The sequence below is a fragment of the Zingiber officinale genome, chromosome 3B (assembly GCF_018446385.1).
Source record: "Zingiber officinale cultivar Zhangliang chromosome 3B, Zo_v1.1, whole genome shotgun sequence".
NCBI lineage: Eukaryota > Viridiplantae > Streptophyta > Magnoliopsida > Zingiberales > Zingiberaceae > Zingiber > Zingiber officinale.
The window spans coordinates 13,593,880-13,606,183 of NC_055991.1; the positions used below are offsets into that span (position 1 = coordinate 13,593,880).

At 36.6% G+C, this 12,304-nt stretch overlaps 1 protein-coding gene across 3 annotated transcripts in view; it reads right to left on the reverse strand.

Annotated features, from left to right (window-relative positions):
- Window positions 1-3,483: 3,483 nt before the first annotated feature.
- LOC122055945 (probable serine/threonine protein kinase IRE) overlaps window positions 3,484-12,304 on the reverse strand; it is a 39,618-nt gene continuing 30,797 nt past the window's right edge. For 2 of the 3 annotated variants that reach the window (XM_042617644.1, XM_042617643.1), the window contains exons 11-17: window positions 5,051-5,139; window positions 4,773-4,824; window positions 4,640-4,696; window positions 4,356-4,532; window positions 4,195-4,272; window positions 3,826-4,102; window positions 3,484-3,739 (exon numbers count right to left, since the gene is read on the reverse strand). In XM_042617644.1, coding sequence (XP_042473578.1) covers window positions 4,016-4,102; window positions 4,195-4,272; window positions 4,356-4,532; window positions 4,640-4,696; window positions 4,773-4,824; window positions 5,051-5,139 — 540 coding nt within the window. In that variant the 3' untranslated portion in view covers window positions 3,484-3,739; window positions 3,826-4,015. Of the gene's footprint in view, window positions 3,740-3,825; window positions 4,103-4,194; window positions 4,273-4,355; window positions 4,533-4,639; window positions 4,702-4,772; window positions 4,825-5,050; window positions 5,140-12,304 lie in introns of those variants that run through there. The other variant, XM_042617645.1, reaches the window with a different exon arrangement.

Here is a 12,304-nt window from a genome sequence, read left to right on the forward strand (position 1 = left end):
TTGACTCAATCATGGGCAAAAATATTTTATTCAATGGTCAATCAGCTTGAGTTACCTACCTAGTCAACTCTACCAACAGTTGCCTGAACTCTACCATTTATTCTATTGGATCATTAGTTACGATCATTCTAATGGTTGATACTTTGCCTAAATTGAGAACAACCCTCTCCTAGGTAGGGGTGAGCAAAAATTCGGAAAAACCGAATTAACCGAATCGAACCAACCGAATTTAGAAATTCGGTTCGGTTAATTCGGTTTTCGGTTTTTTTTTTAAATTCGGTTTTAGATTAATTCGGTTCGGTTTCGGTTTTGAATTTTGTAATTCGGTTAAACCGAATAAACCGAATAAGAATATTATTTTAATTAATTTTTATTTTAAAATATAATTAATTAAATAAAATCTTTATTTTTAAAGGTAAAACCGAATAGAGTTTTAAAATTCGGTTAATTCGGTCTATTCGGTCGAAAACCGAATTAACCGATATTTTATCGGTTCGGTCGGTTCGGTTTCATAGGGAAATTCGGTCGGTTCGGTTGGTTGAAAAGAAATTCGGTTTATTCGATTTTCGGTTTATTCGGTTCGGTCGGTTCGATTTTGACCGAATGCTCACCCCTACTCCTAGGTTACAAGTCTCTCAACTCACTTATGAGTTTACTTTGCAACTCATCTTCTCCCATGAGGCCATCTTGTGTTAGGTTTATCATTTCTTGAATACATTGAGCCCTTGGCTTGATCCATGTATCATCCTTCACTTGTTCACCTACTTGTTCAAGTGTTAGGGATGTGAATCTATTGAATAATTACTCAAATAAATTATTTTAAGTAATTCTGATCAATTGAAATATTTTTTCAATTGACTCAGTTTAATTTCAATTAATTGACCTGCTTTATCACACAAGTCATCTTATGGTTGTTGCCTTCTCCTATTAGATCAACAATCTTCTTATTAGATCAACAATCTTCTTCTAAGAGGTCCCACTTTCAGGATTTTCTTTTTTACTTGATATTTGATCAACTTTGACCTACCAAAAGTTTTATCTGTCAAACAACTGATTGCCCTTATTTTATCTAACTTCTATTCATGAAGTATTGATCAACCTTAGCCTACTTGGATAATTCTAATTGCTATGCACTCAGTCACTATTTGGACTTGTCTAACTACCAACACTTGTTGGACTCCTGATTTGCAAACATATGTTAGACTTCTTCAATTGCCAAAAATCTTATCACCCTTAATCTATTTGACAAATCACCCTTTTGACTAAACATCAAAAGTGCTTGGTTACCTTGACCACTCGAATATGATGACACCAACAATCTACCAAGTAACACTTGGTTGAGCTCACTCACTTGGGGCATGGTTACACTAACAAGGTAAATTCTAGAGTATTTTGATAAGATTTGGGACTTTATAGGGGAATAGAGAAGGATGACATGTCGGAACATGATGCATCTAAAGGACTAGGGACTAAAGCGAGGTGAACTCAAGGACAAGGAAAAGCATCAACTAGGTTGAAGCTCTAAAGGCAAGAGAGTTGTGATAGATTACATGTGAAATGTAACTTGGATTTGAGTCTTTGAGTAGCATCATTGGGTGATGATGTATTTATCTATGTAGGGTTAGATTATATAGTGGATTGAATGTAACCTTCAACTAAGAGGCAATATGTCTCGAGTTATAGTCAATTGATGAGTTTGATTCTATATATAGCTTTGAGAAGGTTTTTGAGGGTGTAAGTTAAGTGAGATCGGGATCTCTAAGTGGATTCAACTGAATGTGGAGGGGGCCTTCAATCGACTATAATGTTCACTTGAGAGTCTATAATATTTTTATTTGGGCTACAATCACAATTATATTAGAAAAAAGAAATTAATCAAATTTAATATCATGATCATAATATTGATCATTAGCACTTCATGACATAGTGAATTCAAAATTTTCGTTTATTATTGGGAAAATCACACTTTGTATCACATATTTTTTTCCCTTTTGTAAAATACCTCAAAGCTTTTAAATCACCATTTTGCCTGTATAGATTTAGTTTGTTATGGAATTGCCTCTTTTCAGGGTTACCGTCCGTATCAATATCACTCAAGGTCAGCAAGATGCGTCTACATGATCCAATTTGAGCTACCTAGCCATCTTGCTAAGTCCCATTTGGCCGAGCTGCCAAATTGATGTGAGTTGTCGAGCTAGTTCAGCCTAGTTCAAACTAGACTAACCTATTGAGTTGATCCGAGCTACCTAGCTAGTCCGAGCTGCCGAGTTGATATGAGCTGCCGAGCTAATTTGACCTACCGTGTTGCTGAGTCCTCTAGTCCGGCTGAGTTCTTTTAGTAGGGCTCGGCAGACCATATGTAGATATGGGTCACGATCTCTACTTTTTCTAGGATCTCTCTTCCACTTTCTCATAATCTTCATGAAAGGACTCTCAGACTCTCTCTTTATGTGTTCTCTCCTTTTTTTATTTTTATTTTTTTATTTTGTCATTCGTGACACCATGGTAATTTAGGCATGGGAGGCATCAGGGCAGGGCAATCCCTAGGAAGCCCTCTGATGCATATTATTCCTCTCAGAAACAATAACGTCCTAAGAAGAAAACTTCATTCAAAATAAATAAATAAATAATCAGATAAGTACCATCGAACATGGAAGAAAACTTCATTCTCATTATGTGTTACGGTGGTAAATTCCTGTCGCATCATCCGGATTGCAAGCTAATTTGTAATTAGCTCGGTCGATAAATTCAAGATTAATATGGCTTGTGTTTAAGTCATGTGATAAAAAGTGATTTGTTCATCTCAACGCTCTAGACGAGTCCCGTCAACTCGTCTTTAAGTCAATACGGAAAAGATAAATCATAGATGACTACTAGCCATTAGTACAGATGACCAAAATATGAGGAAAGACATGCTCGGACATGCTAAGTTTCGACCCAAGACCTTATGTAATAACACTCCATGTTTTAATCACCGCACCGCCCCGAAAAGATGACTTATGTTAAAGTCATGAACCTACAAAATATCCCTGTCTCTAATTTTAATTATAAGTTGAGTTTGCGAGTATTTATTCAAACATATCGTCGAGTTCTAGGGGATAATCAATTTTAAAAATGAGGTCATGCCCCCTAAATTCAACATTTTTAATCACAAATCCATTTTATAACTTGTGTGAAAGCCAAATTCTAAAAAAAAAAATCTCACAATTTCTTGAAATTTGATTACAAGGTGTTTAAATACAATCTTTATATGAGTTTGCATCTCTAAAAGTGTTTTGGAAAAAAAAATTGAATTCATGGGCATAATTAAATCGGCTTGCAACCTGAACATACAATTACGTTTTAATCAATCCTTTTCTGGTAATCAATACAATTAAAGCAACGCATATCCTCCAATATGTTTTGACTCACCGCCTTTTTGTTTATTCAACACAATGAGGAGACATTTTACTCGAATGTATGCTGATTTAGGCTAGACTGAGTTCCAAGCTGAATTACCACCACTGAATCACCATCACAAGATTATCAATCATTTTGATGAACAAACAGAAATTGGCAGGGGCCATTTTTGTAAGCTGAAGGCATGATCACGTGAAGTGATGGATAATCAATCATTTTGTAAGCTGAATACAATTCACAGGTGGCCTAGGAACCTCAAAATTGGGTTTCCAAGGCCTTCAACAAGGCATATATCATAGAAGGTGCACCAAGTACTTCTTTACTGATATTACAGTTTGATCTGAAAAGCCTGAAGGAAAAAATTAATAAAACTCGAACAAAACGGGAAAATATGAAACAGTAAAATATTCTTCAAGAAAACTTCACCTCGTCTACAAGTTTCATATCTGAGTCGGCAGGATTAAACTTCTATGTATTCCTCACACTCATGCTGCTATATATACACATCCACAAATATTTTGCATGGACTAATTAGGAGCCACCATTGACAGCCTGACTCTTGACAATTCAAAACAAGTTACATGAAATGAAAAGAGTTGCTGACGCAAAATTGGTCTCAGGGATGAGAAGCTTCTGCTGAATCTTTGCTAGAGTTGCATTTTGTTATCAGGTCGTAGTTGATTGAAGCCAGTTGCGACAAGTTCTGAGAGTGATTTTGCAGGAGGATGAGATGAGATTTTATTCACAGCATAATCTTTCATAACCACAATTACTATGGTTCAGTGAAACTCCTACCTTGAAAGAAAAGTTGCTGAAGGAATATTTCACAGAATGCGATGGCCCAAAGTCTGCCATACTGCCACATTCATCTCCCTGTTCACGGAAAATTTTAAACAGAATGTTATCTCCAAGAATGACCAATTCCATGGTAAAAAACGGAAAATATATCAGTGTACATCTTCATCCTGGCTGGAGCTGTGAGGACTGCTGCCGCAGCTCATACTGCATGTGTCTGATCCGTCATCATAGTCATGTGATGCTGCCGCAAGCAGCTCATTACTTCGGTTCCATTGATGCCGGCTAGCAAAATAGCTTGTGTCCTCTTCGCCTTCAGGTGAGGGGATGAATGCTACCTGTGAAGAGAGAATCAAACTTAATTCAGTCATGTTTCTTTCTGTTGTGTTTGAAAAAGAAACTGAATCTTGGATCGCGTAAGTAGTCTAGACTTGAAAAATGTAACCTTTTGCAAAGCGAGCATGTCCCAGTTAATGCTTTCGAAGAATGGATGTGCCTTCACCTGTCCTAGTGTAAAACACTAATGTCAGGTTTTGCTGCACTAATTAAAGATGTTGATCATTCTAAATGATATTTACCTCCCCAGCACCAGTTGCTCCAAGTCGTTGGCTTGGGTTTTGAATTAGCAATCTGAAAAACAAGTAAAGGATGAGTTTGGTTGCCTACTTAATTTGAGTTTTTTTTAAATGCATACGTAAAACATCTTAGGGTCAGAGAAATGTATTTTACAGTATAGAGCACAATTACGACTCATGTACCCACTATGCTACTCCAACCAGAAAAACGTAATGTAATAATATTTAGAGCATTGCCAAACAAGAAAATAACCAAAGTTTAATTACATCTCAGATCTTACTTGCCAATCAAATCATAGGCTACAAAGCTCATCTCTTCAGGCACTTGTGGCCAGGGTATATCCCGATTCATGATGTTGTCAAAAATTTTCTGCAATTAGTAAGATACTCAACTTTGCTTAAAAAATTATAAAACTATGAAAAGACACAACTTTATCCTAAAGTATAATGAGTAAAAGTAGACATGGGTAACCAAAGGATAAGCATAATTAAACAAAACAACTACAAAATATTAATTTGCAGCCAGCCAATTTCAAATGAATGAATATCACAATTTGGGATGTCATTTGATACAGCACTTATATAGGATAGGATCGTTGAGTGCATTTAATAAAAGAATTTAGTATTCAACGTTGATGACCTACCTCAATAGGGGGTTAGTGGAAATGATCTTTACCCTGGAATTAATTAACTATCATAAACCTCCCATATTTGGCAGACATCAAATGTGAGCCACTAGTACTGGAAAGATACCTTTAGCCTTATAGTCTTAAAACAAGGCAAAGATAGACATCTTTGAATTTTTCATAGACTGTCCCTGTTCATTTAAGTCTCACCAAATTCTTTTAGTTTTCATTCGTAACAATTCCATGCCTAATTTTGTCTTGGTTCTCGTAAAATTACCTTCAATTTCATCATTTAATCTTACTTAGAATCTGAACTTGTAACATTTAGAATCTCAGTTTTTGAAATCCACTTTAGTACAATAATTTTATCTCCAATTCTTGAACATTGACACCTCTATCCTTATAATGAAACCTACTATACTTTTATGCTTTACTTCTAATGTCAAAGTTTAAGACAATGTGAAAATCATGGATTAAAATTTTGAACTGTTCTGGTCAAAATGGGCAAAATTTACCATTGTACCTGCTGCCCGACACCACAGGACGCTATAGGATCACAAAGGAGCCACGATCATGTGGTACTCCATGAGATCGCAAGGGGCCTCCATGATCCTGAGGAGGCCGTCATGGGATTGTGGCACCTCCACAACTCCACAGAGGTTGTCACGGGTGGGATCGCGAAGGCCTTCGTGGCCCCGCAAAGGTCATCATGGGATCACGGTGGTGGCTCCGTGATTCAATTTTTTTTAAAAAAAAAATTATTATTATTATTATTATTTATTTATTGCATTTTTAATTTTTTAATATTTAAGTTAAAAATTTTAATTTTAATTAATATATTTTATATTTAAAAAATATCAAAATTATATCGGTATGACATGATACGGTACCAACACCATATCATTTCAGTTAAAAACTAAAACTCCGATACAATAATGAAATGAGTTGCTTTTGCACCATTCTGATAGATTAATATCCTTATTTATCGGTGTATTGATCAAATACTACTTTCTTTTGTCTTCTATACGCCTAGATATCCTTTGAACTTATTATCTACATGTAAACACACTAAATCACTTTTTTGGTAACCTCTAATATTGATTCTATTTCCATTATGATTTAAGGAAAAGTGAGCAAAATAAGGCATAAATCTCAAGCATTATATCAGTTGGTGGTGGCTAAACACTTATCTTCTCTAGTGCTTGATTCTTCTCCACTCCAAAATAATCTCATGGGTTATCTTAACCTACAAAATCTACAAAAAGTTATTCACATTTTATCTAATCTTTAGAATCTAGAGTGTATGTCTTGCAATTAAGTGAGCACGTCCAATCTTCATTTCTTGCTAGTGTTCAAAAAGATACATCAACACCCTTCTTAGCATGTCTGGATATATAGGGTCTGATTGGTAAACCAGATGTCCCAAAAGAAGATCCTTAGAAAAGGAAACAATTTATATAATTATATTATTAGCATTCCTCTTTAAAATTGATTGGCTAACAATTATTTATAAAAATTCAAATCCTACCTATCTTAAAAAAATTGAATCATTCATATGTTATGAGGATGTTAAGGTGGATGTATGGACATACGAGGATGAAAAAAATAAGAAATGAGAGTATTAGAGAGAAAGTCAGAGTTGCATCTATTAAGGAAAAACTCCGAGAGATACGTTTAAGATGGTGCAGACATATACTTAGAGGACCAATAAATGCTACAGTTAAGTGATGTGAAATTATGACAAACACATATATCAATCGAGGAAGAAGAAGGCCAAAAAAGACTTGATTAGCAACGATAAAACAAGATAAATTTATTTAAATATAGATGATGATATAATAGGAGATAGAGCTCAATGATACAAAAGGATTCATAAAGTCGACCCCACCTAGTAGGATAAGACTTGATTATTATTGTTGTATATGTTATGAGGCCATGTCAATCAAATCAAGTATCCAACCCACACATGAAGAGAGAGTGTCACCCAGACCCACACATGAAGGCAGACTATTTACAATACAAATATATAAATTGGAGCTTTCCTAATAGCTCAAGTTTTTGAAAATAGTTTTAGCCAATGAACTTTAACTATTGGTTTTAAATAATTTGTCAGCTTCGGTGATGCATATTTTAGAATGGTACGATTTTTTATTTTGTGTGTGTGTTGAAAGTGTGTTATAATTTTAAATACTTTGTTACCTTCATTGGTAAGTACTCTAGAATGCTACTACTCTTAGTTGAAAGAGCCTTTTGAGTATTTTCCATCTTCTGTTCCTTTGAGAAGTGACAACGCTAAAGTATATTTCAAAGGGTTAAAAAGGGCAATGCTAATTTGTATTCCTCTCAAACATTTCAATTATTTCTTTCTAATTAGAGTAAACTTCATCAATCTTTGTTTCCTCAGACATTCTAACGAAGTAGTATCGCTGTAAGAAAAAATAGCCATTTGGTGTTCACAAAATTAACCATATGAACAAAGCTTGAAAGAGTTGTTGCAGATCACATAGGTATTGATTCCTTGACCTCATATCAATCAATAAGTTGATAGAGAAAGGATGAAGAAAGGCCACATAACAAGTCTCTCACGTGTGCTTCTTCTTTAACTGGTGTGTACAAAGATGGATAGAGAGAAGGAAAACATTCAATGAGGTTTACAGGGACGACTAGAGGATGGAGAAAGACCACAGGAGAAAAGTCTCTTGGGTGAGCTTCTACCTGTCGTGCCTCATACAACAGCACCTGACAAATTGATGAAAAGGGAGAAGGAAGCAGTAGACAAATCCTATAACTAGCTGATAGGATTGTGTATTATGGTACACAGTGAGTGTAGGAAAGGAAAAACAAGAAAATTTGGAAGAAGGGTCAAGAAGAAGAAGCAAGCTAAGGATAGGAAATAAGTTTTGCTTGTTAGAAAAGAGGGATTCTACCTCTAGAAAATGATTTGAGAGAGAGGGAGACTAGTGTCTGGCACAATCAAGGACACTGGGAAGAAGTGTAGAGATAAGGGTAGTGAACACGCTGAGAGGTTGATTGAGATATAGTGACATAGAAAAGACAGCTGGAGCCCAAACGAAACCAAGAATGAAGTGCTAAAGAAAGCCAAAGATCTGAAAGCAGAATGAAGTGCTGAAGAAAGCACCTCAGGAGGAATGAAACTTTCACCAATGCAAGCCCTATAAGAGAAGCTCTGTAGGGAGGGAAGCACTTATGCAGAACTCTATATCAAGAAGTGCTATTGATAAAATAAGTTGGTAGGTAGTATAGCTGCTAATAGGGGAATAGAATTAGAAGGATTTGAATTTGGATTTGGAGGACAATCATCTATGAAATCAGAGAAACATCTAGGTGCAGGAGGTGGGGCAGGCAGGAATCAGAAGGTAGAGAGATAGAAACTACCCAAAGCATTAGACATTGAGGGTAGCTGGCATTGCCAACCTAGTGCAGATCTTAAGCAGAACAAAAGAGACAACATTTTGAAGATCAAGCATGAAGGGAAGAAATCAATGACTCTAATGTTTAGTGGGTGGCATCACAAATTGATAGAGGTGACATGGAGACAAATTTTGATAACCAATGGAAGAGCCATAGTTTGTAGAATCACGATCCTACGCAGAATCGATTTAGGATCGGGATCGGATCGGTAGGGATTGGATCGTAGAATCGTACGATCCTACCAAAAACCTTCAAAGTCTTATCATACATGATTAATAATTAGAAAAAATACCTAAAAACTCATTTACATATAAATAAATAACTAATTTTGCATATATATGCAATCATTTACACTCAACACCTCAGATTACATTACTACATGTACAAATTTAAATTAACTAGTAGTTTAACTACCATTCTTGCATAGTAATAATATTTATATTTTTGTATCATAAAATGAAAGAATATAAAATTTCTATTAACACAATAATAATACACATTCAACGTCAAAAATATTTCCTTGGTTTATAAGACGATCCAATTTAAATGCCAACAAAGCACCTAACGTACATAACAGAAGCTATTGAATTCTTTGATTCAAATATGAATGCCGAAAATAATCTTCTAAAGATTGGTTGATGTCACACAATACTAGACAATAAGCATCCAAAACTCATCATTTTGGGAAAAAGAAATGACAAAATATTATTGATAAAAAACTAACTCAAAAATAATTAAACATATGTTTAAATAATTTAAAACCCTAATAAGACAAAAAAAAAAGATAATAAAAAAAGCTAAAATCTTTTGGATATCCGAAAAAGATTTAAATGATATTTTTTGGGTTTGAAATAGAGCGGTTAAAGATAAACTTTGAAATTTATTAAAGATCTTCAAACGAGCATTGATTTGATATATTATAGGTCCCATGGTTCAATCCAAGTCAAAAGTTATGACCTCTTAAAGCTTCCACCGATCCTGCTCCGATTTTGCTTCGATCATGTTACGATCCTATCGATTCTATTCCGATCCTACCGATCCTGCTGCAAAAATCGATTTTGCACAATCCTGGATCGATTTTGGGTATCCGGATCGTAGGATCGTACGATCCCACGATCCGGATAGCGATTTTGCAAACCATGTATGGCACTGAAAGCGAATGTTTGTGAAGTTAGTGGTGCTAGTGGCTTGAGAAACTTCTGGGAGCGTCCGAAATCCGATTTATTTCAAACCAGTAGTTATTTTACTCTAGAAATCAAATTCGGTAAAATAGGAGACCTCTTTGTAAAGTACACCTAAATTTTAATTTTTCTTTTTATTTTACTTAAATTGGGCCTAAATAACTAAGTTTAACATAGATTAATAGGCCAAATAAATCCCTACACATAAATACCCAAATCTGAAGTCTTAAAAAGGGAGAGAGGAGGCAAACCTAGGATCAGGGAGAGTGGGCGACGACCAAGACTTAGCTGCACGAATCAAAAAGAAAAAAAAAAGAAAGAGAATCATGGATCAATAGGAGGAAAGGGAAGGGAAGTCATTCCCCGATCGTGCGCTATAACCCTTCATGCCAGTATTTGGTTTTGAGCGTTATTAACACAAAGGCACACATCCTAAATCCTTCTTTTTCCCATTCAATTTATAGTATTTGTCCTTACTGAAATCTTTCATGAAAATACGTAGAAGCATGTCTCATTAGATGACAATGTGGTTTCTTGAAGTTTCTGAAGTTTTTCCTTTAGATCTTGTTGTTCTTGTCGAGTATTGTGGTTGGAAAACTGTAGGGGATGTTGCTGCATTTTCGGATTCTAGGATGAAGTCCAGGAGGTTTAAAGAGGGCTGGTATGTGAGACTTAATTCTGGCGGGGAGGGAGTTGAGTCGCAAGGTAGAGTTCGTTTCGAGAAGGGAGGATCGATGTCTCAATGGCGTAGTTTTTGGACTCGTCCTTGTAGACTGGGGTTTGCATGGGGATGTGGTATGATCATGTTTTGAGGCGAGTTAGGGGCTAGAGTTAGAGTAGTGTTGGTCGAGTTGAGAGGCTAGGACAACGAGTTGAAAACGATTAGATGTGACTGGAGGTAGTGAGGTAAATCCATCAAGAATGGGTGCGGCGATTGTAAGTGCATCGTGTTGGTTTTGATGTGGTCAACCAAGTCAAGTTAGGTCTTGTGTATTTGATCCTTGTGTCTAAGTGTGCAGGAGCTTAGGAACACAAGAAGTCGAGCGGAAGACACAACTAGCGTGAAAGATGGCACGGGAAGGGAGTCGACGGGTTCAGTGCATCCAAGGGACAAGGTGCTGCAGAAAAGTATGTTGGCAGATGAGAAGGAAGCACACAAAGTTTTTGAGGGACTAGAAATCGGAGCGAAAGATTGCTCGAGGAGAGAAGGCCGAAGTTGGGTTCGGGTGAGTTTGACTCTGGAAAGCCAGAGGATCACCCAGGCGACCAGAGAAGAATGTAGTGACTGGAGAAGGCGTTGGACAGTCAACACGAAGTTGACGGATCCGAGCGCCCGGATCACCAGGGTGCCCAAAGGGTGCCACATCGCAGTGGATCACTCTTCGGGTTCACGTCAGCAATGGTTCGGGTGCCCAGACATGGTTAAGGTGCCCAGACATGGTCCAAGCACTCGGATATGAAAAAACTCTATCTACCGGCCGTTGTGAGGAGATAGAGTTTACCTCGTTGGGCGCCTGGAGAGGGTTTGGGTGCCCGGACCGTGCCACATCAGCAACAGATAAAATTCACCAGAACACTATAAATAGAGCCATGACTCAGTCAGTTTAGAACAACACTTTCTGTATTTGAGTTATTTCACTATTTTCTTCAAAATCTGTGCTTTCAAAGTTTTGCAGAGGCTTCTCCTCCTCCGACTGGTGTCAAAGAAGAAGTTGATTAGTTGAGCTACACTTACCTTGAATTAGCAATCTCTTCGGTTGCAAACCAAGTAATCTTTTTGTCTCGTACTTATTTTATGCATTTTAGTTTCTCTTATTAAAGTGTTTGCCTTAATCAAAGTCGAAAGTTTTGGAAGGGGTATTTTTGTCTTTTCAGGGCAATTCACCCCTCTTGTCGGATGCACGGGACCAACAGCGAACTCACAAGAGGGGATGGAATCCATCAAAATCGACGACGGTGAACTTACAAAAGGGAAGGGATCCGTCGAAAACGGGGGTAGTGAACTCACGAGAGGAAAGGAATCCGTTGAAAATAGTGACAGTGAACTCACTATAAGTTGGCATGAGGGATTTGGCGATAATGGGGTCAATGAACTCTGCCAGCCCGGTAATATACTTTGTAGATGGATCCATCGGAGAGAGGATGTCACTTTTGATGAAGGTACTACACCACTATGCTTATGCTAAGTTGAGGAGAGGTCTATGATAGACATCAAGTTATTCTAAAGGTTTAGATTAAGGTGATTGCCATTGAATTTAAGTTAAATGAATTTGTAGGAAAAAAAAGAATTATTATT